Source organism: Gallus gallus, chromosome Z (genome assembly GCF_016699485.2).
Source record: "Gallus gallus isolate bGalGal1 chromosome Z, bGalGal1.mat.broiler.GRCg7b, whole genome shotgun sequence".
NCBI classification, from domain to species: domain Eukaryota; kingdom Metazoa; phylum Chordata; class Aves; order Galliformes; family Phasianidae; genus Gallus; species Gallus gallus.
In genome coordinates this window covers 46,626,228-46,651,391 of record NC_052572.1, presented here as the reverse complement: position 1 = coordinate 46,651,391, position 25,164 = coordinate 46,626,228, and the positions used below count along the sequence as shown (strand labels likewise).

Genomic DNA, 25,164 nt, shown 5'->3' with positions numbered 1-25,164 from the left:
AAAATCATACAACACATGGTGCTTCTGGTGCAACCATTGAGTCTTTACTACTTCTTTTAATCTCGGAAAGGAGGCAGAAGGTATATTCCTCACTTCCCTTCCCTAACAGTTGGAAAGCAAGTTGCAAGCAACAAGTTTGGGGTATGGTCTTCACTAGTGCCTTTATTCTAATGACCTCGTAAGCACACAGAGTTCGCACTGAGGTGCTTAACTGCATAGCTCAGCCACAGTCAGGAATTGTTATATTTTTAAAGAAGTTTCTGTTTCCTTGCTTGGATAGTTTTCTTCCGAAAGAAATGAAATCAGAACGTGGGAGATGGATGAGCTTAGTAAAAACCCTGTAAGAACTAGAACGGCAAAGGGAAGCAATCCAAAGGACTTCCGCCCTTTGGTACTTTCACCAAGTTCCATTGGGTAAGTTCACTTCAATGACCGCGGAAGGAGGAGCCGCGGGCGCCCTGTGGTAGCTGCTGCCTCGGGGTTTTAAATACACCCCGCCACCCAAACGCACTGTAGCGTATGGGTGCGGGCGATGAAGCACAGCCAGCCCTAAGGCAAGCTCCCGGTCTCACATGCTACCGCGAAATGCGGTGCGCAAGGATAAATCATTTATTGGGCGTGCCTAGCCCCCAGCGCAGCGGTACCGCCCCCCGACCCAGCCGGAGAGACGCATGTTGCACCCGCAACTAAGATGGCGGCGGCGGCTGACATGACGCCCCTAGCGCATGCGCTAATGGCGCACGAAGGCGGCAACGTTCCCTTTTGGTTGGTTTCCGCGATGACTTGAGTCTCCCTTTCCCTCGCAGCTTTCACGCTGATTGGCACGCCGCGCCGCCGCGCGAGAAGAGCCCGGCGCGGCACGCATCAGGGGATTGGCGGAGCGAGCTGCCGCTCTGCTTTGGCCGCGCCCCCCGCCGGGCGGGCAGCCGATAGCTCCGCCCTCGCCGCCGAGCCGTGTGTCGGGGTCTCGCCGTGTCGGGATGAGCCGCGTTTCCCCATGGAGACCAAACGGGCCGAGATCCCCAGCAGCGTCCTGGACGACCTATGCAGGTACGGTCCGGCCCGTTCTACCCCTCGCCTTCCTCTGCGGTCCCGTCGTACCGCGCGGCGGCTCTTGTGGGGCCCTTCCCGCCGCCCGGTGCTGGCTCCAGGCGTTGTGGCCATCATGCTCGGAGCTCGCGGGTCGGCGCGGCTCTCCGGGGCGTCGGGTCGGCCCTGCCAGGACTCCACGGGGCATCTGGGAGGTAACGGGATAACTACGGGGAACGACCCTTTTTGCGGGGGTAGGTCTGTGTGCCGTCTGGCCCCGGGGTTCTGTGTAGCTCCTCGGCCGGGCGGGGAGGTGCCGCAGAGGGAACTGCCGCAGGACTGAGCTGGAGGGAACCGAGGGCGGGGGTGGTGAGCGCCGTTTGTGGGTTTCTCTTCTTGCAACTTAGCGTTGTTTGCCCGAGGGCATAAAACTGCACTGGCGGTGTTGGCGGGAGTGAGGAGAGCGGCATGCCTGAGGTCCGTGTGACCTGTGCAGTGGCACAGTGATGTGGAGATCATGGGTCGCACGTTTGGTTTCATTAGTGAGGGGTGTGGGACATCTTGCTGGAGAACTCCGGTGAGATGGAAGAGCCAGGAGAGCACCACCAGTGCGAAGTCCCTTTTGTTTACCAGTCCTTCACAGTGAAACGTTCAGCCTTTCTCAGGCCAAATCCATTTTTCCATAGGGTCACAGGACATGGACACAGTTTCCCCAGGGGGTGGGAGGATTTTTCTGTTCCTTTTGATCTCAACTGGTGATCATCTGTGGACTTTTAAAGTCATCCCATCCATCCTCAGAATTTGATGTCCAGAGCTGGATTTGAAACTTCATAACAAGTAGTCGTTCTGTTTTACCTCATTGGAAGGATGCTCTCTAAAGCATTTATGTGCAATAGGAAAGGGTTATTAGAAATAAATCCACTTACTTTGAATTATTGTTTTCAAGTGAGTGAAACTGCTTAAGAGTGAGAGCACAGGAAATGGGATCTGCTGTACTCATAAATGGTTCATCCTGTACCTTTCTGTAAGAATCAGCATCTGCAAAACATGAACACTTTTTGAGTTCTTTAAATCTGACTTTTACTGACTGCTTGCATATCTGTTATGTCTCTTTTGATCTCTCTACAGAGCGGTAGGGCTTTTCTTTTAGTTGTCTGTTCACACTTGAAGAAGGGTGCAAGTCTTTCAGAAGATCAGGAAGGGAATTGCAATACTTACAGCAGTGATGTAGCCACTGTATTGGTGTGACTCTTGTGGGATGGTGACTGGTAGAAGGGCACGTAAGTAGTCAGGTCTTGCACTGTTACAGGATCAGTCCTGCTGTTTCTATTTGTTCCTTTGAGCCACTCTTATCTTCAGTCTTTGGAGTTCTGTCTTGTATAACTTTAGTGATGAGGCTTTAATTAAAAAAGAAACACACTCACACCTTTGAATGGTAGATTTAGGGATTCATAGTTACCATCTGTCTTGTTGACTTTTGTTAGTGCTGATGGATCAGCCTTCTTTCAGATACACTTCCCTGTGTGGGGCACAGACGGAGCAGGTGAAAGGCATGGAGGAATCAGACTTTGATGTTGCAGGAAACAGGGAGTTTTCATAGAATCCTGAGAGTTGGAAGGGACCTCTGAAGGCCATCTAGTCCAACTCCCCTGCAGTGATCAGGGACACAACAGCTAGATCAGTTTGCCCAGGGCCTTATCCAGCCTCACCTTGAAAGTAACCCGGGATGGGACATCAACTACGTCACTAAGCAACCTGTGACTTTTGTTATGCACAAAGAGAAGTGACAGGGTACCTATAGTTTGGTATAGGTCGTGGCTCAAGGGAGACATTTTTTTCAGTAAGTGGGAGGTGAGTGGTTCTGAATCTCAGGTTGTTAGCTATAAGTGTTAAATTTATTTCACTTCCTATTCTATCTAAGTATGCTGTTGATAGGAATTTTGTTAGAAGGAGCTGAGCAAATTTTAATACTCAGTTTAGTGAACTTGTTGAGAAGATGTAAAACATCTTTCACATCCTGTTCCTTGGTGTCTTTGTGTGTGTATTCTTGTGTTTTTTTTCTTCTGTCAGCAAATGAAACTTACTGTAATTAAGTACCAAATTTCATAGTAGCGTGCTTGGAAACACAGGTCACGTAGAGCTTATCTAACGTGTTTTTACGTGAACTGTAGTTGTGTGAACTGCATATCTAAGTAACTGCAGGTGAATGTCTAGGAGTTGGAAAACATTTATGTTACTCTTAGTAAGCTAAAAAGTGACCCAAAAAATGGGCTTCCAAGTCAAACATGCCCAGTAGCTTAAGGTTTTGTGGTATTTTTTGTTTGTTTTGAATTTGAAAACCAAAAAAGCTAAGTTAAAGTTTAGATGTCCACAGAGCAAAACTACTTTCTTTCTGTATCTTGAGAACATCTTACTATCTTTCAGACTTCTACACTTTGTTTCTATCAGAAGAGTCCGGATCTGCAGTAAACTCTGTGAACAAAGTGGTTGTGTATGCGTGAGCTGCAGTCATCAGAACCTCTGGCTGTATATAACATTTTACCTGCTTGACATCTAATACATTTCTTTATGATGGTAAGAACACTGTGAGCTGGAGCCAGTGCAATTAACACAATGTACTGCTGAATTAAAACATGATTGGATTTTACTTTAAGCTGAATCACTTTCTTTAGATGCCACTCAGAGGTTCATCCTAGGTCCTCAGATCACTTGCGGCTCTTCCACCCAATTCAGCAAATTAGCCTTAAGTAGTACTTCAGCTCTTCAAGGCAATTTTAATGTCTGCAGGTAGTTCTTGTGATTTTTCCTGTATACAAGGGTGCCTTAGCCAGTACCTTCATTTTGTGTATCTTGAGGCAACAGTGTGGTGTGTTTGTTAGATAGTTTGAAAAAACTATCATACTGCTGGATGATTTTATCATATAAAAAGTACTTTATTTTTTCCACTGCATGTTAAAGCTTCCAAGTTCTTATATAATGTACAGGATGATTATATTTCTTTGTGTAGTTGTTGGTTTTGATCTTAAATTGCCAAGTACTGTTCAGTTGTGAAGTTATTTAGGCTAAATATCGTAGAATCATAGAACAGAATCATAGAATGGTTTGTGTTGGAAGGAATCTTTAAGATCATCTAGTTCCAACTCCCCTGCTATAGGCAGGGACAGCTCCCTCTAGACCAGGTTGCTCAAAGCTCCATCCAGCCTGGTCTTGAATGCTTCCAGGGAGCGGGCATCCACAACCTCACTGGGCAACCTGCTCCAGTATCTCACCCCCCTCACGGTAAATAATTTCTTCCTAATATCTAGTCTAAATCTACCCTTTTCCAGTTTAAAACCATTTGCTCTCATCCTCTTGCTTCCTGCCCTTCTAAAAAGGCCCTCCTCAGCTTTTCTATGGGCACCCTTCAGCTCCTGGAAGGCCGCTATAGGGTCTCCTTGGAGCCTTCTCCAGGCTGAAGTGCACCAGCTCTCTCAGCCTGTCCTCATAGGTGCTCCAGCCCTCTGAACATCTTTGTGGCCCTCCTCTGCACCCGCTCCAACTCTATGTCCTTCTTGTGTTGGGGGCTCCAAAGCTGGATGCAATATCCACACTTATATTATCTGTAATCACTTGAAACAACTCAGTTTTGAGATGGAAGAGCTTTTAAGAAGGTTTAAATTACTTTACTGAGTTTGTGACTTTATGTTTCTAGTTGGGTTAGTGTGTTCAAGAAGTTCATCTTGCAGTATTTGTATGTTTCACTGAGGGTAACATTTGTCAATTTAATAGCAACTGTAGTATTCAACATAAAGAAAAGCACTTACTTGGAAAAGGGAAACTTAATATATCTATTTCTTCTTGGGAGGGGAAAAAAAAACCCTGCAGGCTAAATGTGTGTTTGTGTTTGTACTCTCTGATATTGATTTTTTTTTTTGTATGCTTTTAAGTGTGGAGAATAGAATATTTTTCTTTTGGGCAATAGTTCGCTTAAGTGTGGATGAAATTTTGCTAAAATATCTCATGTGCTTTGGGCTTATTAAATCAAGTACATTGGGTGAAGGGTTCTTGTGTTCTTAGCTTTATTTTGCACATGGAGTTTAATATAATGTTACTTGCAGCAGTAGGTGTATTCTGACTCAGACATTCATAGCAGACTTCACAGAATCTAATACTGAAACTGTACAGCACTGAAACCTGTAAGAACGAATTTGTGTAAGCTAGCTCTTAAACAGCAAAACAGCAAAAAAACCTTCCACAAACAACTTCTTCAAAAAAAAAAAAAAGAAAAGAAAACAAAAACCCCACTATTATAACTCATAGGCTTTCACATTCTGCTTCAGAGATCAGTTTGAGAATTGAGTGTAGGTTCTAGTGGTCTTGGTGATTATTGCTTAATGCTTTCATTGCAAAACAATTCTCCTACAGATAACAAAAATAAGACTTACTGCAGTAGATAACACCTTGCTTTGAACATGGTTGTTTTCTTTTTTCTTTTAAGCTGTGCCATAGCTAAATAGCAGGGAAAAGCTAAGTTAAAAATTTCAGCACCTAGAATTCTTCTCTAGAGTGTGAAGCGTTACTTGGCAGCGTGCGAAGACAAGCAGAAAAGTAAGCCAGGTACATAGTGTCTTCAAGCATTTGCTCAATTTTTAGACTGTTTTGGAATTGCAGAATGCTAGGTTACAGTTTGTTCTAGAAGTTAATCTTCCAGCTTCAACATTAGAACTGTCATGACCTGTTTTGTTAAATAAGTCACAGATATTCACATAATTTTTCATTGTGCTGCTTTGCACTTCTGAGTGGTACTTTGTTGAGTAAGTGGAAGTACAGAGTCTGGATGTTGGATTTCTATCTTTGTACTTGCTTTTCCCTGTGAGCTTATACTGTTAGCTCAACTTTTGAATTCAGGGCTGTCTGTCACACCATCTTTTGCTCAGCCCCTCTTCCACAGGGAAATAGGATGGAAAAGATCATGGGTCACAATAAGATAAGGAGGTTGCTTACAAGTTAGGATCATGAGCAAAACAGACTCAAACTGGGAAAAACGAATGTGGTTTGTTGGCACTTAGAATACATTTGGATAGTGAGAGACAAAGGAAGGGGAAAAAAAACCACCTGCTTTCCCTCTATGTCCCCGTTTCCCTGAGCGCAACTTCACTCCTGCATTTGTGCCTCCTCATGGTTTAATAAAGCAGTCTGTTAAGCACTGTAGAGCTGTTTGTTCACTCTCCCTCCTATTTCAGTGGGTGGAGGAGAGAATCAGAGGGAAAAGTGGTAAAACTCTCATGGATTGAGATAAAAATGGTTTAATGGGAAGGAAAAGGAAGGGAAAATAATAACGAAAGAATGTACAAAGTAAGTGATGCACAATGCAATTGCTCGCTGCTCACTGACAGATGTTCAGCCAGTCTCTGAGCAGCAGCAGCCCCTCCAGACACCTCCTACTGTCTTATTGTTTAGTGTTATGTCACATGGTATGGGACATTGCTTTGGCCTGTCTGGGGTCAGCTGTCTTGGTTCTGTCCCTTCCCAGCTCTTGTGCACTCCAGCTCCTTGTTGGTAGGGTAGTGTGAGAAGCTGGCACTTCATTCAGAGAAGCTGAAGCTGGCAGCAATGAAATCGCTGATAGAAGCCTGAGGATTATCAAAAGAGGTGTCAGGGCGTTGGGCTGGTTAGTGGATGGAGCAAAGACTGTAAGTGATGTTTTCTTCTGTCCCTTCAGTGGCAGCAAGGGATACTGAGAGGACCAGGAAAACCCATCTCATAAATACATGGCTGAGACGCTGGTGCAATTGCAGGAATTTTTTTGTTTTGTTTTTTTAACTGTACGGCAGTTTACTCGGTGCCTGGCCTGTTGGCTGCTGATGGATCTCACCCATCTCAAAGGTGGAAAGGGATCCTAACCCAGGAGGTGGCAGGGCTAGTTGAGAGTGCTCTAAACTAAGCATGAGGGGGAGAAGGTGTTAAAACTAGGCTTGCTAGAGGTGAACCTGGGGGAAGAATGATGTGTTGGGGATGAGACAAATAGCTCAGCTGAAGTGTGTCTGTACCAGTGTGTGCATTGTGGGCAACAAACAGGAGGAAGCCATCATGCAGGTGGCAAACTGTGACTTAGTTGCTTTTACTGAAACATGGTGGGATTGCTCCCATGACTGGAGTGCTACAATGGATGGCTGTAAGCTTTTCTGAAGGGACAGGCAAGGAAAGAGGAGTGGTGGTGTGGCTCTCCATGCTAGAAAGTGTTTTGAGTTCAGGGCTGGGAATATTAAAGTTGAGTCTCCATGATATGGATCAGAGGGAAGACCAACAGGGCTGACATCCTGGTAGGGGTCTGTTATAGACAATCTAACCAGCCTGAAGGGACAAACAAGGCACTCTATAAGCAGCTAGCAGAAGTTGTGCACTTATTATCCTTTGTTCTCATGGGAATCTTCAAATTCCCTGATATGTGCTGGAAATATAATACAGTGCAGAAGCAGCAGCCTAGGAGGATTCTAGAGAGTATAGAAGATAACCTCCTGGTGTAGCTGGTAAGAGAGCTTATAGGGAAAGTGTCCTTTTAGACCTCCTGTTCACAAACAGGTGGACTGATGAGAGATGTGGAGATCAGGAGCTGTCTTGGACAGAATGACCACAGAATGATGGAGTTCTTGGTGAAGTCAGCAGGGAGGTCAGCAAAACTGCTACCTTGTATTTCCAGAGGGTAGACTTGAAACTGTTTGGGATGCTGGTAGGGAAGGTCTCTTGGGAGTCAGTACTGAAGGGTAAAGAAGGTTCCAGGAAGGCTGGTCACTGCCCAGGAGGGAAGTCTTAGCAGTGCTGGAGAAGGCTGTCTTCCTGTTTGCTAAGATGAACTGGAGGGGAAGAAGACCTGCATGGGTGAACAGGGAACTTTTTCTGAGATTCCAAGAGAAAAAGTGAATGCCTCCTCTGGAAGAAGGAACAGACAGCTTGGGAAGAGTACAGAGAAATTGCTAGGGTATGCAGGGAGAAATTCAGAAAAACAGAAGCCAAGCTTGAACCTGTCCACTGAGATAAAAGAGAAGAAAAACTTTCTTACAATATACTGACAGTAAGAGGAGGGCTGGGGTTAATGCATTTCTATCTGTTACTGGATGAGCTGGGGAATGTGACCAGTGAGAATAAGGATCTCAGTGCCTTTTTTACATCTGTCTTTCAAGGTCAGACCAGTTATCCTTGGGTACTCTACCCCTGACCTGGAAGTCTTGTATGGGGAACAGAATAAACCATGATTCGGGTGGAAACATAAATCCATGATTCGGGTGGAAACAGAGACCTATTACCCCACCTGGACTGTTACAAGTCCATGGGGTCAGATAGGGTTCACCATAGGGTGCTGAGGTAGCTGGCAGAGGTGATTGCCAGGCTGCTTTCTACTATCTGTCAACATTCCTGGTCAACTGGAGAGGTGCCAGAGGATTGGAAGCTTACCAGTGTGACTTTCATCTACAAGAAGGTTTGTAAGGAAGATCCAGGAATCTACAGGCCTGTCAGTCTGACCTTGGTGCCAGGGAAGATCATTTTGTGTGAGATCACATGGCATGTGCGGGACAACCAGAGGATCGGGCCCATCCAGCATAGGTTCATGAAAAGCAGGTCCTGCTTGACCAACCTGATCTCCATCCCACCTGGTGGATGAGGGAAATTCACTGTTGACATAGTCTACCTAGACTTCAACAAAGCATTTGACACTGTCTCCCACAGTATTCTCCTGGGGAAGCTGGCAGCCCATCATCTGGACAGGCACTCTTTGCTGGGTAGAGAACTGACCAGAAGACCAGCCCCAAAGAGTGATGGTGAATGGGGGTAAATCCAGCTGGCGAACAGTCTGGAACAGTGTTTCCTGGGAGTTGGTTGGGGCCCATTCTGATTAATATCTTTATTGATGACATGGATAAGGAAATTGAATGCACCCTCAGCAAGTTTGCACATGACACCAAGCTGGGAGGAAGTGTCTGTCTCTGTGGGGGTCCTTCAGAGGGATCTGGACAGGCTGGATCTCTGTGCTGAGGCCACTGGAATGAAGTTCAACAAGACTTAAGTGCCAAATCCTGCACTTTGGTCACAACAACCCCAGGCAGCAGTACTGGCTTCGGACAGAGTGGCTGAAAGACTATGGAGGAAACGGGCCTGGGGGTGTTGGTCAGCGCTCAGCTAAACATGAGCCAGCAGTGTGCCCAGGTGGCAAAGAAGACCAAAGGCAACCTGGTTTGTATCAGAAATAATGTTGCCAGGAGGATCAAGGAAGTGATTGTCACTCTGAACTGAGCCCTGGTGAGGCTGCACCTTGAGTGCTGTGCTGAGTTCTGGGTCCCTCACTACCACAAAGACATTGAGGACCTGGAACATCTTCAGAGAAGGGCAGTGAAGCTGCTCAGGGGTCTGGAGCACAAACCAGGTAGGATGGCTGAGGGAACTAGGATCATTCAGTCTTGGGAAGAGGAGCCTCAGGGAAGACCTTATTGCTCGCTACCGCAACCTGAAAGGAGATTGTGGTGAGGTGAGAGTTGGCTTCTTCTACTGCATAACTAGTGATAGGACTAGAGGGAATGGCCTCAAGTTGTGCCAAAGGAGGTTCATGTTGGATATTAGGAAAACCTTTTTCTCTGTAGGAGTGGTCAGGTGTTGGAATGGGCTGCCCAGGAAGGTGCTTGAGTCACTGTTCCCAGAAGTGTTCAAGAAATGTTTAGGTTTGTACAAAGGGACATGGTTCAGTGGGGAAATACTGGTGGTAGGTAGGGATGATCTTGGAATTGTTCCAATCTTGATGATTCTATGGCACTGGTGTGTTTATCACCATGTTTTTCGTCAAAAATCCAAAACGTGGCAGCATACTAGCCTCCATGAAGAAAATAGACTCTATCCCAGCTGAAACTGAAACGCCTCTCTGACTCCTCTATTCTGAGCTGTGCACAGGCATGGCAGTTGAGGTATGTCTGCATCAGCTTTTCTTTGCTGATCCTTCCTCCCCACACTTATCCCCTATTCCATTGTGGATCCTTCCTTCAGGTTGCAGTGCATCAAGAGTTATCTGGCAGTTCTGGTAGAGGACACACTCCACAGCAGAGAGGATTCCGTTCATATTGTGTATTGCTGCATGTTGTATCTTCACATTTATGTTCAACTGTAGTGCTGAGGCAAGGAAACATCATCAGGTGGTTATGTTGACTAGTTAAGAAGTTGTCTTTTTTTCTTTTTTGGAGCTATCCCTGCTTTGTGTGTAAGGAATGTTTTTATCATTAAAAAGAGCCTTCAAAAAGAAGAGACCAGTTGGGGGGAGGGGCTTATGAAGTGAAAAATTGCCAAGTAGGAAAATATTCTTGTTGACATGAATAAGACTATTTATATTTATATAGGGAGGGTATCTAGTCAAGGGCCTTTTTCTGTGCAAAGTAATAAGCAAAGGAGTAAGCCATAAACAAAGTGTACAGAGACACAGACTGGAGAGATTAGTGATAAGGGAGGCAGTGATGAGAGCTGAACAAGGGCATGTGAAAGTGAGAATGTTTATTTCCATGAACTTACCTGCTTGGGAACCTTGTCAGTTTGAAAAGTAAGGGAAAAAGGGGAAGCTGGGGATGAAAATAAGTGGAGGCACAGACCTAAGAAAACAAACATGGAGACAGTAAAGAGAAACACAGCTCTGAGCTGTGCTGTTTGATGGACAGATGCTCCTTACAGGTGGATCGACCTGGACCTCACCTCTGGACCTCACCTCTGATAACCGTGGTGATCCCAGGCACTGCCTAGGGAAGGGTGCTGAGAAAGTAAGAGGGGAGGAGCAAAGTGGGTGATGGACAGAAAGGGACATAAAGGGAGTTGGCTGTGTAAAACAGTGTCAGTGTGCTTGCCTGACAGAGTCCTGTGCCTGTTCACCAAAGGACCTGTCTGTCCTATCCTCTTGCATCTTATTAAATCTTTTCTTAGCAGTCTTCATACTCTCATTCGCTAAGCATTTGTGCTGTAAGGCAGAAGTGCTAGCTGCTGGTGATATGAATGGAGGTATGTGTGAGAAAGAGGGAGGGTCTCCGCATCATAAGCTGGAGAGGCCGTAGCTCTCTGGACTTAGGAAACATGCTGCAGGCAAACTGAGCCCAGTGTGAGTGGGCTTGGGTCTGAGCTTCCAGCTTCTGGTGTGGGAACAGTGCAAAACTAGAGGGAACTGGGGTGAGTGAACTGGGTGTGGGGGTTGGGGGTGAGCATCTGTATCACCTCCAAACCCAGTGTGTGTCTGTGTATTTGCTGGCAAAACTTTTAAGTGGGAGCAGGGTCCTGTAGGTAGGTGAGGAGTGTGGGGTTCAGGCAGGGGGCTGGGTGGGCAGAGGGGCTGTGCTGTGCTAGGGAGACATTGCTTGTGGGCCTGCAGCAGGGGCTGGTGGCTCTTCTGGCCTCAGGGTGGGAAGGGGTGGGCTTTGACCCATGAGTATAGGTCCTGCTGAGGAAGTGCCTTGCCTCAGGCAGTCCGAGTGACTGGCTGTCTCAGCATGTCTGGGGTAGGTGCTCAGCCTCACTGATCACTGAACCTGTGGAAAATGGCATTGAGGCCCTCAGGCCAGGCAGAGACCTCAGGCACTGGGCTAGTTTTCAGCAGCAAGGCAGGAGGAAGTCCATACCGGAGCTGGTGGAAGAAGCAGCCACTCTTAGCATACTGTAACAACTTATCAAATTTAAGTAAAGATGTCTTAAATATTCTTAGTTTTGGCGAAGGTAGTAATACACCTTCAGATTTTACCTGGTGTGCTCCTCAAGAGTTGGATTTAAATGAACTCTTATTGAGTAGTTTAAGTTCAGTGGAGTAGGTGACTTTAAAAGGAAAACTCTTATGTTCTTGATGTTACTGTTGAGCACAGGAAGCCTTTGTAAACAAAATGAGCTGTCACTCCGTGCTGCTCATCTCTACATCCCTGGAACTATATTTTTGTGTGTCAGTATCTGAGCTGAAACATAAGGTAGACTTAAAAAATAAACCAGTTGTCTATATTCTATTTCAGATTGAGAAAATTAATACTATCATAGTGAGTTATAAATTTTTCATAAATTAATAGCTTACTGTAGTTCTAATTGAGAATACGTGACTGTGTTTAACTACTGTCCAGAAAAATGTGTTGATACCTGTTACCAGAATTTGCAGGTGTTCTGTACTGGGCACTTAAAAATGTTTTCATTCTCTTAGCGCAGTCATCTATGTAGGCTCTTCTTCCTTATTCTTTCTGTTTTCATAGTGCTTACTTAGTTTCTTGTAGTCAATTTTTGTGAACGAATTTCATGATCAGTTTTTCTTCTTGACTTTAAAATTTGTATTTTATTTTCATTTGAAGACCTTTGCTGTCCAGAACACGAGGAGGATCTGTTGCTCTGTGTTCACGGATCAAGAATTCCACTGCTGTAATGCATTTTTGTTGCTAGATTGCTTTAAATCAAAAGACTTGGCTAATAATATTTTTTTCTTCACCGGCAGCCGATTTATTTTGCACATTCCAAGTGAAGAGAGAGACAATGCAATCAGAGTGTGTTTTCAGATTGAACTTGCCCATTGGTTTTACTTGGATTTCTACATGCAAAACACACCAGGATTACCTCAGTGTGGGATAAGAGACTTTGCAAAAGCTGATATCCTTTTTATTGGTGTCATTGTTTTCTGTCTCACTGCATAAAATGCAAACTGAATCTTAACAAAGCTTTGTACTGGAAAGTGACAGACAATTTACGTGTTAATGATTAAAAATACTATTTCTAGATATGTGATTTTTATTTTTTGCTTCCATGATTTTGTGGCATACACAAAACAGAATTTTCTTGTTCAGCTGAGGACCTATCGAAAACAGGTAATTTCTGATCTGTGAGGATATTTCCTTGTGGCTGCAGTCAGACAAGAGTGCTTTGTGATGCTTTCTCTCCTTTGTTTAATCTCTTTCCATTAACATGCTATCGTAAAATGTTAATCTAGCTGAAGATAGTGTGAGTTCATAGGTGCTTCTAGAAATTATTCTACTGGTATGGTACAATATGATTTTTTTCCAAGTTACTGTGTTTGACTTCCGCATTTTTTCATTTACTGGTAGAACGTAGACAATCTAGTCATCACTGGACAAAAATCCATGCAGTAAAATTCATGTCAGCATCCAGAAATAGGTTATAAATTAAACTATTTCCATCCGTTCTTGATGTGGCTTTGAGTGCTTCCAATTTTCATTGTAATATTTGTGGTTTCACTACCCCAAATATTCCTTATTAGTTTGATGGGAGATTCGTTATCAAATGCTTTAACATCTGTTTTAACAGTAGGCTTTACAAATGTGGATGTCTTTTGTTGCTTGATGTTATGCAGCTATTTTTTATGAAGGTTTTTTAAAATTTTCAGGCCAACTAATTCCTTTTACAGTTGTACACAGTGCAGAAATAATAAAATAGAATACATACTGTTCAGACATTACATCTTTCCTTCTTTGGCATTTGTCAGAACTACCAATTTTGTTGCAGTGACTTATTTTTAAGTACACTGATATTTAATGTTTGGGTTTTTATTATTGGTAATATAATTTTGTATATATATATTTTTAAAAGATTTGTATATTTGATTCAATGGTTTAGGTTTACAAAGCTTGTTCTTGTTTTCTCTGCATGGTGTCTTGATAGTGCATTGGAATTTAGATTTCTGTAACATGATGCCATTACAAATATATATATATATTTTGTATTTTTCCTTTTATTTGCGTATCTAAGTAATGACTTCTGTGCAGTAGTCCTATGAATGATTGTGGGAAAATTTTTTCTCCAAGCAAGAGATAAAGCAAAGTGGTCTTGTCTGTCGCATTTGTTTCAAAATATTAGAATGTTTAAAAGCGTAATACATATTTAAACTAATCATTATGAGTACATTTTCTGCAAGATTAGAGAGTTCTCTCAAACAAGCACTCTTGCACCGTCATTTTTTTAATATTTTAATTGACTTGCATTAGAATTTGCAAATTCCTTATTGCTTTCTGATCTTTAGAATTTGGTAATGAATTATCCAAAATACTTCTAACTTCCGAGATTTTGTTTTGAAAGCACTTAGAGGAAGAAGTATGGTTATTCTAAGTATTGAGTTGAGTATCTTGTCTGTCTGTATGTGATTGGAAACTGGATACCTAAGATTAGCTTCCTTAATGTGCTGCTGTACTCTTCAGTCACTGCCCTTTTTTACTGCCTCAAGGTGAAGATGTACAAAAGGTTTTAGATGAGTGGAAGGAATATAAAATGGGAGTGCCAACTTATGGTGCAATTATTCTCGATGAGACACTTGAAAATGTAAGTATGGAAATAGTTGTAAATAACTAGAGGGGAGGAGCATGGCATGTGCTGGTACAGTAATCTTTTTGTATTTTACATTTGTTATCTGGGAAAAAAGAACACTTTGGATTCACAAAATCTTGACATATTTGACATTGTTGAATGCATGTGGAGGTCAGATATGGGAGGTCAATAAAATATTGGAGGCAATAAATACTCTTCCTCTTGCTTCCCTATTCAGTATTGCTTTTTCAATTCTCTGATCCTATTAAAGAAAAACAAAAACAAAACAAAGCCAAAACAGAAAAACCACGGTTCTTGCAAGAACATATTGACCTTGTTGGGTGCCTCTCTTCTGTCTGAGGCCCCTTTTTTGCGAGGAAGCAGGAGGCAGTGAAGGGAAGAGATTTAATATATATTTGTTAGAGTAGCTGGTTATTTGCATGTTGTGTTCACTGTGTTTTGCAGGTTCTTTTGGTTCAGGGCTATTTAGCAAAGTCTGGTTGGGGATTTCCTAAGGGAAAAGTGAATAAAGAAGAGGCTCCTCATGATTGTGCTGCTAGAGAGGTAACTTTTGTTTGTTTCTCTCAAATTGATTTTTCTTCTTTTGACTTGAATGATATTTTAATGAAAGCAAAGATGTGTGTGTATGTGTATATGGCAAGTAAGTGCTAAAGAAAACAGTCCATGAGGTCTTTTGTTGCAGAAAACCTTGCAGATCTGCATGTTAAAAATAGCCTGTGAAAGAACAGTATTGGTATAATCTCAGTGTTCCTCTAATATAATACATCTAGAATTTTTGAGAGGGAAAATTAAGATGAGGGGAAGCAGCAAGGTGCTTTAGTTTTCTTCATGGTTGGACTGTGTTGGTATCTGAGAATTTTTGGACTTTTTCTTAAATGTACTTCTTTAAGATACATGAATAAAAATTGATTATATCTCATTCCCTGACTGTGCTTTCAGTACCAATGCGATATTTAATATTGACCTGAAAAAGCAAAATAAGATGTTAGATCTTAACAGTGCAATTCTGTGCAACAGATGCAAATTAAAAGTACTTTTATATTAGCACTTCTCGTCTTTGAATGTAGACTGTTTTGATACAGTATTGGATAGCTTGATGAAGAGGGGCTTGCCCCACCTACTCCCCTGGTCTTCTGTAAGTAACTCCTTTGAAATTTTACTAGGCAAATGCTTCTGGGGTTGAGCTGAAAGATTACAACCCAAGGGAAAGGAGAGCAGAAAAAAACATGGACAACAAAACAATGGACACAGGCATTAGAGTGGGCACAGTTATACTAGGAAAAATATGATAATTGTGTTTTTAATTTGGAGAATGTATTTTACATGCATACATACATATATATATAACATCAGTGAACAACTGTTGCTTTTTTCTATTTCTGTGAAAGCAGATCATCATGGATAAACAGGCAAAATCTTGAAAACTTGTGTTGCCAGACATTGTAATGTCCATGAAATCTGTGCATAAATCTTTTTTCTGCTTTTCCTGGAGTCAGCACACAGCTAAAACAGTGAACTCTGCACCTGTATGTGGTCTATTTGAGGAGATCTTCACTGAATTCTTAGACAGCTCAGTAGTATTTCAGAAGCTGATGAGAGAAAAACCATTTTAATGGTTGACTATCTTTACAAAATGAGTTTCTGTGATGAATTCACTTAACTTGTCTGGAAGAATCATTTAGAAAGAGAAAACATTGGTTATAATAGTAAGATTAAGTAGGAAGGAAAAGTATATATCTCTTAACTGAGACACTTTTTTGTTATTTTCTAAATTCTGCGATTAGATGTGAAGATGATTTGCTTGCTCTTTTTTAAGGATTGTATGTATTGATGTACTGGCTTGAAGGCTAATTGTTAAATTATTTGCTGTGTATTAAGTGCTTGTGTTTTAACATCTGTGCTTGATTTCTTCTGTGTTTTGAAAAATGAGTCACAGTCACTTTGCTGATTCAATACATGCTCTTGAGTACAAGGTATTTTGAGTATCACCTGCTATCATTTGTGGTTATTTGTTTTTATTTTTTGCTATTCATACCCACAGGCAAGGCCACAAGCTGTATGGTTTCTAGTCAACATATCCCTGTTTCAAGAGACAGCTAAACTTTGCAACTTTGAATTTCACACTTTGACAACAAAATACCTGCAAGGAAAACATTAAAAAAAAAAACCAAAAACAAACAAACAAAAAACACTTTAGTATGCTTTATAATGCCAAGCACTTTACTAACTCGAAGTGGAGTGTGGGGAGAAGAAGCTTAGCTTGTCCCACATTTTAATTCTAAGTTTGATCTTCAAAAATTTGACAGTAATCCTGCCTCTGGATCACGTACTGTGGGTCTTAATAGTACTGGAGTTAATAACCAGTTCTACAAGTGATTGTCAACCTGCATTTTCTACCATCCCAGCAAAAGTATTTTGTGGTATCGACGTGTTTTCTGAGAACTTCCTGTGGAGGTTGTGACGACTAGGGAGTTTCTAGCAATGACTGTTTACTTAGCAAGCTTTTAGACACAATCTTATCTAAGCTATTGAGATTTTTGGTGTGACTCTCTCGATGCTACACTAAGTTTGTGTATTTTGGAATGTTGTCAGAGGTATTTTGAAATGTGTTTTTATCCTTCTTTAGAAACACAGACCATAAAATATACTAACTAAACATTATTTTAAGCCATAATAGTAGCTCTATCAGCTGTGACTTCCTTTTATTTTGGGTTTTTTGGTTTTTTGGTTTCAGTTAGCTGACAGTGTAGTTTAAAGGTTGTTGTCATGGGGGGCGTGCAGTCTGAATTTTGTAGTAAAAATTACTGGGATTTGTTATCAGTGTAAAAAGTATTTTATATATGGGGTAAAAGGTTCATGAATTAGAAAGAGCATCATGTGAAAGAAAAAATTGAGCTGCATGTAAAGCTTGCTAGAATTTGAGGACTTCTTTACACCCAGAATAGTGGGTGCTGTGAATAAGACTTGAATGCTTGAAGCAACTGGAGACTTCCCATCCATAACAATAAATAACTATGTGAAAGTGTAATAAGGTTGTTGCTACTTGTTATTACCGGTCTATTTGTCTAAGGGAAACGTAAACCGCATAAGATCTTAAATACATTTTCATTATTCATCATATACTTGTGTGTCAACTGGTTCTCCCTTCCTCAGTGGCCCACTCTCATAAATAGGTGTGAAGAGTAGTTGTCTTGCATTGTGATGGCAGGTAATAGAAGGATAAATTTGAATATACATACTGATCTAATTTATGTGCTTCTCAGGTGTTTGAAGAAACTGGGTTTGACATAAAAGATTATATTTGTAAAGAAGAATACATTGAGCTGCGAATTAACGACCAGCTAGCACGGCTGTACATCATTCCAGGAGTTCCCAAGAACACAAAATTCAATCCCAAAACTAGAAGGGAAATTCGGGTATGTGTTAACTTGTTTAGTTCTGCAGGTATCTTATTGTGGAGTTTCATTTTTAAAATTCACAATCTGTATGGTACATTTATTAATTTACATGATGGGTACTTGAAATACTAGTAAAAAAGTGTTTCATCACTTTTCAGTAGTCTTGCCAGCTTGCTGCAACTCTAATGCCAAGTTTGATTCTTGACAATCTCTAATGTCTTTATTCGTCACGAAGTGCATGCAGCCAAACTGGAGTTCTTTCCTTCTTTCTTATGTAGTGTATATGTTAATCATTCCATTTTATTCCAACTTGTGGCTGTATATATAACTATATATTCTTCTGAGGGTGTAATTATTAACTGATATACAAAACCTTACATATTGAAAGGGAAGGCTATGGCTTGTCTTCTCTCTTTCATCGTTAATACTGTCCAGACTTAGAGAATACTGCATTTTAAGAAGGTGGCTGGGGAGGGGAAACAACATCAGGAACTGTCTATTTTTGATGATCTGTGCAAGCTTTTAAAAGATACTGTGAGGAGGAAACACAAAGGCTCGGGTAGTAGACTTGTTGGATGTTTCGTTCCTGTTGCTAATGCTCACCATCTTTGACGTCTTAATATCTTTCTTGTATTATAACTTTGTTTAAAACAGCTATCTCCATATTTTCATGAAGGTGGTACTGCTGAACAGGGCATCTGGCTTTCTAAATAGGAAAAGGAGCTAATAGTTGATGGCACAGGAGCCTCTTTGTTATTTCTTACACTAGATATCTGTTTTTCAAAAGTGATTCAACACTGAGCTTCAGTAGTGCCACTTCAGTTGCAAGTAAAAGAGGATGAATAGCAAGGTTCTTTACAGTCAAGAGTAATTACCCTTCACAGTATCTTTTCTTCACTCCCACACAGATGGTTACTGCTTTGTATAGTTATTATAATAATAGATGTTTGTCTTCCTGGTGAAGTATGTTCTTCATTTGATCTAATTTAACGACACATACCATTTTAGTATTACTTGCAGAGTTGTACTGGAAAGCCCTTTTAGTTTATAAATGTCCATAATACTCATCTTACCCGGACCCGGGATTTTGCAGCTAAATTCTGTCATGGAAAAGTTCATGTAGGGTCTTATGTACTATGCATATTCAAAATTCCTGATTTTACATTCCGCAATGAGTGGGGAAAATGTAGGGTTTTAATAATTAAAACTCTAGAATGTAAAAATTGTAATGTGAATTTATCCTCATTTTTTTTTAATTCTATAACAAAATTTGAAACTTCTTCTGCAAAGAAAATTCCCTTGTTTCTGATATTTTTTTAAGCTTGTGTGGGTGGACTAGTTTCAATGACATTTTAAATAAAAGCAAGATTACTAGCTGCTTTGAAAATTATTTTAATCCTCTCCTGTTTTATAGCACTCAGTGTGCAGTTGGTTTTTTTGTTCGCTTGTTTTTGTGAAATGCTTATTCAGGATTTAGTTGCTGGATTATCCATTTCAAGTTTTAGGTATATCTTCGAAGTATGAGATATACGATCCATTATCCCACAGTTACAGTGGATCAATCAGTTCAATCATTAGATAACATTTTATGGAAAGTGCTGTTGCAATCTGTTGAAATCTTTCTTTATAATTTGTTGATTAGGAATATGTTCTGGTTTAAGCTGGCAGGTGGCTCAGCACCACACAGTCATTTGCTCACTCTTCCCTGACTTCCCAGTGGGATGGGACAGAGAATCAAAAGGGAAAAACAAACACTTGTTTGTTTTTGTTTTTGTTGACAAGAACTTGTCAACTGAGAGAAAACTGTTTACTCTGAGAAAAGGATAATAATTATGACAAAAATATACATATATATATCACACATATAATCATATGTATCATATATATATATCACACATATATGATATACACATTATTCATCTATATATGTGTGAATGTATATAAGCAGCGATGAACAAGCAATTGCTCACTATCGCCGACTGATACCCATCTAGCCCTCCAAGCAGCACAAGAGAGCCAGAAGAACTCTCACCCCCTTCAAAACCCCTTCCGCGTGATGTCATATGGTATGGAACATCCCTTTGGCCACTTTAAGTCAGCTTTCCTAAATCTGTTTCTTCCCAGCCCCTTAGGCCCTTTGCTGTGAATGGCTTGGTTCCATACAACACTGATTAGCTGCAACTATAAACACTGGTGTGTTAGCAACATTGTTTTTCCCCTAGAACCAGAACAAAGCATAGTACCAGACTATTATTTTCTGAAGAAAATAATTCCATCCCAGATGAAACTAAGAACAGTATGTTTGATGCACACTTGTAACATTCTCTGAGGCTATGGCAGTAGGTATTTTGATTTTTTTTTCTTGTTTTTCTAGAACATTGAGTGGTTTTCCATCGATAAATTACCATGCCACAGAAATGACATGACCCCCAAGTCCAAGCTAGGTTTGGCACCTAACAAATTTTTTATGGCCATTCCTTTTATCAGGTATGTTCAAGATGAGGTAAATGCTAGGTCAGTGCCTTTTGAAAAAATTCATTTCTTTAGATCTGTTTTAGTAAGCAGATCTTTTTGAACTTCTGCTTGCTTACAGGCCATTGAGGGAATGGATTTCCCGAAGGAATGGAGGAGATTCCTCAGATAGTGACAGATTTTCACCTACAGGGAGTACACCCTCTAAGCCCAACTTGGAAAAAGCTAGGTAAGATCCAGGTCAGTTTAACATCTCCATATCCTTCTGTAAAATATTGGTCATACAAATCTGATTGTCCTTTGTCTGAGGAATCTATTCCAGTAATAATGTGCTAATTAAAAATAAATAATAATTGTTTATCTCAGAGGCCTGTAAACAGGAGTAAAAGTTAATAGTTGTTGTCATTTCATGCTTTTTAGTAAATTCTGAAGTGTTCCAGAAATTAGGTAATTCCTAGAGTCTAGGAATAATAATAAAAAAAAGCCATGAAGAGAACAACACCAACAAAAAACACAAAACAGAAAAAGACTCTCTAAAGGCAATGTAGTGCTGTAAAGTATCATCGCATGTAGGCAACTAAATAAAACCTATGTAATTCAGTAGAGGGGGAACAAGTGCTACTGGTTTCTCATTCAACTAGGATAAAAGTGATAGAGCAAACTTTTAAAACCCGGACTCACAAAAATAAGACTTCAATAACATGGATGAGTTCAGCAACACAATGTCTAATGAATGATAACGTGGGCTTGGCCTGCTGCTGGTGTTGAACTTGGTCTTCCTATCTGCAGCCAAAACAAAGCTGGATGAGTGACGTGATTGGTATCACATTTTCCACACTAGATTACTTAAGTTTGTCTTCCAGGTTATTGTCAAAAGCAGAAGAATCATTATATTTCTGTTCTGCAACAAATAGACTTTAAGATGTATTGTAAACTCTTGTTTTCATGTACTAGATCCAGACTTCGTAGTAGTCAACAGCTGTTCACAGATGGTTCTTCAGGAGAGCAGTGGATGAAGCAAAAGCAGCAACAAAAGCCATGTAATCATCCTGAGATGTCCGAAGTGTTAAAAACAAAGGTAGGCTGTTCCTTAGTCAAACATGTGCATCTGGACTTAATTAAAATAGATTTTTTCCTAAGTGTTCCTCCCTGGAACTAAAATACTGAATTATATGAACATGGCATGCAAAATAAAACCATAAAAGAAAAAAAAAAGCAACAGCAAGGAAACAAACAAAAAAATGTAGGGATTTCTCAGATTTAGTTTATTTGGTTGGTACTGACATTAGACGTGGTGGGTGGTCGTGTTACATCATATGTAGGCAGGAATTACTTTTCACCATTGTGGTGTCCTTCACAGTTTTGAAGTACTTTGGGTATCACTGGTACACATGTTGCAGTTGTGCAAGAGAGTAAATAGCTGATGACTTGAGTGCATGTTTGGCTAATTTCAGCATACTTCATTTTATCTAAAAATCATGTCAAATGCTTTGGGGCTATTTGTAGGAAAGTAGGAAGTGTCAATAATGTCTTATGCTGCCATTTAAGCTCTTCTCTTGACTACCTTTTGCACATAATGGCAGAGTCAGAGCTTGAAGGGCAATGGCAGAAAGCAGAATCAAGACACTCCTGCCCAAAAGAAGAGAAATGGAGTCCACAGTCAACCAGCTAAGCAAAACCATGCCTTGGTAAGAAAAATCCAGTGGCTATCTCATTACCAATAATGCTTAATACATGTCCGAGCAGATGTCCTGCTTAGAGAAAGTGAAGTGTGTATCATAGATCATAGAATGGCTTGGGTTGGAAGGGACCTCAGAGACCACCCAGTTTCAACCTCCTGCCATGGGCAAGATTACCACCCTCCAGATTAGGCTGCCCAGGGCCGCATCCCACCTGGCCTTGAACACCACCAAGGACACCCACAGCTTTTCTGGGCAGCCTGTGCCAGTGCTTCACTGCCCTCTGAGTGATAATTTCTTCCTGGTATCTAATCTGTGTCTTTCCTCTTTTTAAAAACATTCCCTCCTTGTCCTGTCACAATCAGACCACATGTAGAATCTGTCTCCCTTCTGCTTATGAGCTCCCCTCATGTACTAGAAGGCCACAACAAGGTCTCCCTAAAGCCTTCTCTTCTCCAAGCTAAACAAGCCAACTCCCTTAGCCTTTAGTCATAGAAGAGGCCCTCCAGCCCTCTGACCATCTTTGAGGCCCTACTCTGGACCCACTCCAACAGCTCTGTGTCTTTCTTGTGCTTAAGGCTTCAGGCCTGGATGCAGTACTCCAGGTGAGACCTCTCGAGACCTCACAATGGCAGAGTAGAGGGGGATAATCACCTCCCTCTCCCTGCTGGCCATTCTTCTTCTGATGCAGCCCAGAATACAGTTGTCTTTTTGGGCTACAGGTGTATGCTTCTGGCTTGTGTCTTCTGCAGAATTGCTGTCAAGGAGTCCTTCTCCCATTCCGTACTCATGTCTGGGACTGTCCTGACCCAGGTGCAGCACCCTGCCTGTGAACTTCTTTAATCTCATTGGGGTCTTATGGACCCCCTGCCAACCCTGTCCAGGTCCTTCTGGACAGCATCCCTTCCTTTTGCTGTATTAACAGCACCACTCATCTTGATGTCATCAGCAAACTTGCTGAGGGTGTACTCAAACCCGCTGTCTGTGTTGTTTATAAAGACATTAAAGAGCTCCGGTTTGTAGGAATAAGACATTTCCTACTTAATGAGCATATGTATCTACAGATAATGCATCCTTCCTTTGAAGTTTGCATTTTGGAAGCCAAGCTTATTTTAGCTGTTGAAAAAATCATCCATTTCAGTAGACAATCCTTCTGCAGCTTTCCTAGTTTCAGTATGTCACAGTTTCTTAAATGCTTATGTTTCACCCATTATTGTAAAAACAAATATTGATATGCAACAATTAGATACAAAATATGATGGATACCTTATTTTCCTTCTCAGTAGCAGAGATGTTGACATACAGGCTTGCCTTGCATGCCACTATTTCATATAATTTTTAATTAAATTGCAGTATGACTTCTTTGGTTTGTTACATTTTTCCTGTAATTAACTGTACTTGTCCCCAAAGTTTTGATGGCTGGGAGAAGAAGACACTGAGATATCTACTGTATATTATCTCTTTGAAATTTTTTCCCTCGCAGCTCTTTCTCACTCAAATTCCGCATTATTGATTCATGTGCATCAGTGAGCACCAGTTCTCCATTCAGCTCAGCTGGCTTTAGTTTCTCTTGATCATTGGCTTTAGATTCTTGTCATTCTGGTTGTTAATTTCCTTCTGATTTTCTTGTAAAAATGGAAACACAATAACCTCCTTCATTCCGTGAAGTCCTTTTCATAGCAAGAAATGGTTAGTTGCTTTTAGGTCTGAGAACAGAAGAATGGAAAATTGAATAATTGACTGCAGAAATTTAGCTGCAAAGGATGACAAGGTGAATCTCTAGAATATTGATGCAAACTATTGGAAATGCTCATACTGTGGAGTCACAGTCCGGGCCCTTTACAGACTTTGCTAAATACCTCTGTGGTGTTTCATTTGCATTTCCATGATTGTTAATCTTTTGAAATTTAAACACTTCATGTCCCAGTGATAATTTTCTTATGATGTTTACAGGCCTGCTACTCTTACATTTACAAAGTGCAAAGAGCAATGCTTTTCTCCGTGTTTGTATACTTACAGCTGTATATCTAGAGATAACAAATCATCCCTTGAGAATTCTAAGTTTGTGTGTCTATTGTGTGTCTACTACAACACATGTTAATCTAATTGGCAGTAGTTGGCTGCTTGCAAATACACTCCTATTGCTTAGAATAGAATAAGCCTAAGAATAGGCTTATGTATGTGCAACTTCAAGTCCACACCATCATACTGTAAGACCTTTCTGGCTTATGATATTTAGAGAACAGATTTTTTTTTCCCTAAGGGCTTGCATTTTCTTAAAAGCTTGTTGGTTGATAGTCACTAGGTTAGGGTTTTTGGATTATTAGGAGAAAATTTTTGTACTCAGAGTGGTGAGGCACTGGCACAGGTTACCCAGAGAAGCTGTGGATGCCCTATCCCTCCAGGTGTTCAAGGCCAGGTGGGATGGAGTCATGGGCAGCCTGAGCTGGTGGGTGACAGCCCTGCCCATGGCAGGGGGTTGGAACTGGGAGCGGTTTAAGGTCCTTTCCAATCTAAGTCACACTATGAAGATTGCAGTATTTCTGAAAGATTTATGGACATGGTGTTAGTAAGGTAACATCACAGAATTTATCCTGAGTTGTAAGTAACGCAACTCACAGAGGAAGCATGTCAAAGCAAAAATAGCAAGTATGTTTCTCAGCTGACACTTAAGCTATACTCCCAAGAAATATAAAGCTATGTTTTCTTAATTAAGTGTAATGTGTTTTTGTTCTCTTAAACCAGAAATGTGAAAAAAAGCTTAATCCAAGAAAACTTCTAGATAACTTTGAAACAGGTAAGTACATTCTGAATTTCCATCCAAAGTCATAGAATCACTGAAGTTGTGAAAGACGACCCTTAACATCATTGTGCCCAAACACCAGAAGTCCACTACTAATCTGTGTCCCTAAGCTCTATGCTCACTCAACTCCAGGGATAAATACCTCTGGGGATTCGTGCATTGAAGTCATGCACTGCAGGCTGAACTACTAGCCACCCTACTTAATATATTTGGAATTCTTTTCTTGTTCGCCCGTCTGCCAAGTGTTAGTTTCTATGGAAGTCCAAGTTAACCAAATGAAAAACATTTGATTAACTTAATGTGGTAAAATATATTGGTTTTGCAGTTCTCCTCAATTGTGAAAATTGTCAGCTTACATCCTACTGGTGGGTGAAAAGTACTTAAAAACTGTTTTACGAAAGTAGCATTTCAGCTAACAGAATGCTGGTTGGTTCAAAGCTTTCCGTCCTGCTGGTAATAAGCTGTAGTTGATAACTGGGATACTCTG

The 25,164-nt window shown here is 41.1% G+C and overlaps 1 protein-coding gene across 2 annotated transcripts in view; it reads left to right on the top strand.

Moving 5' to 3' along the window:
- Nucleotides 1–920: 920 nt before the first annotated feature.
- The window catches only part of DCP2 (decapping mRNA 2), a 29,938-nt gene continuing 5,694 nt past the window's right edge, over nucleotides 921–25,164 (top strand). Inside the window, exons 1-10 of one of the 2 annotated variants that reach the window (XM_004949272.5) lie at nucleotides 921–1,050; nucleotides 12,488–12,639; nucleotides 14,192–14,319; nucleotides 14,770–14,868; nucleotides 17,589–17,741; nucleotides 20,098–20,210; nucleotides 20,317–20,424; nucleotides 21,150–21,273; nucleotides 21,779–21,883; nucleotides 24,620–24,671. In XM_004949272.5, coding sequence (XP_004949329.1) covers nucleotides 998–1,050; nucleotides 12,488–12,639; nucleotides 14,192–14,319; nucleotides 14,770–14,868; nucleotides 17,589–17,741; nucleotides 20,098–20,210; nucleotides 20,317–20,424; nucleotides 21,150–21,273; nucleotides 21,779–21,883; nucleotides 24,620–24,671 — 1,087 coding nt within the window. In that variant the 5' untranslated portion in view covers nucleotides 921–997. The remainder of the gene's footprint in view (nucleotides 1,051–12,487; nucleotides 12,640–14,191; nucleotides 14,320–14,769; nucleotides 14,869–17,588; nucleotides 17,742–20,097; nucleotides 20,211–20,316; nucleotides 20,425–21,149; nucleotides 21,274–21,778; nucleotides 21,884–24,619; nucleotides 24,672–25,164) is intronic. The other variant, XM_004949274.5, reaches the window with a different exon arrangement.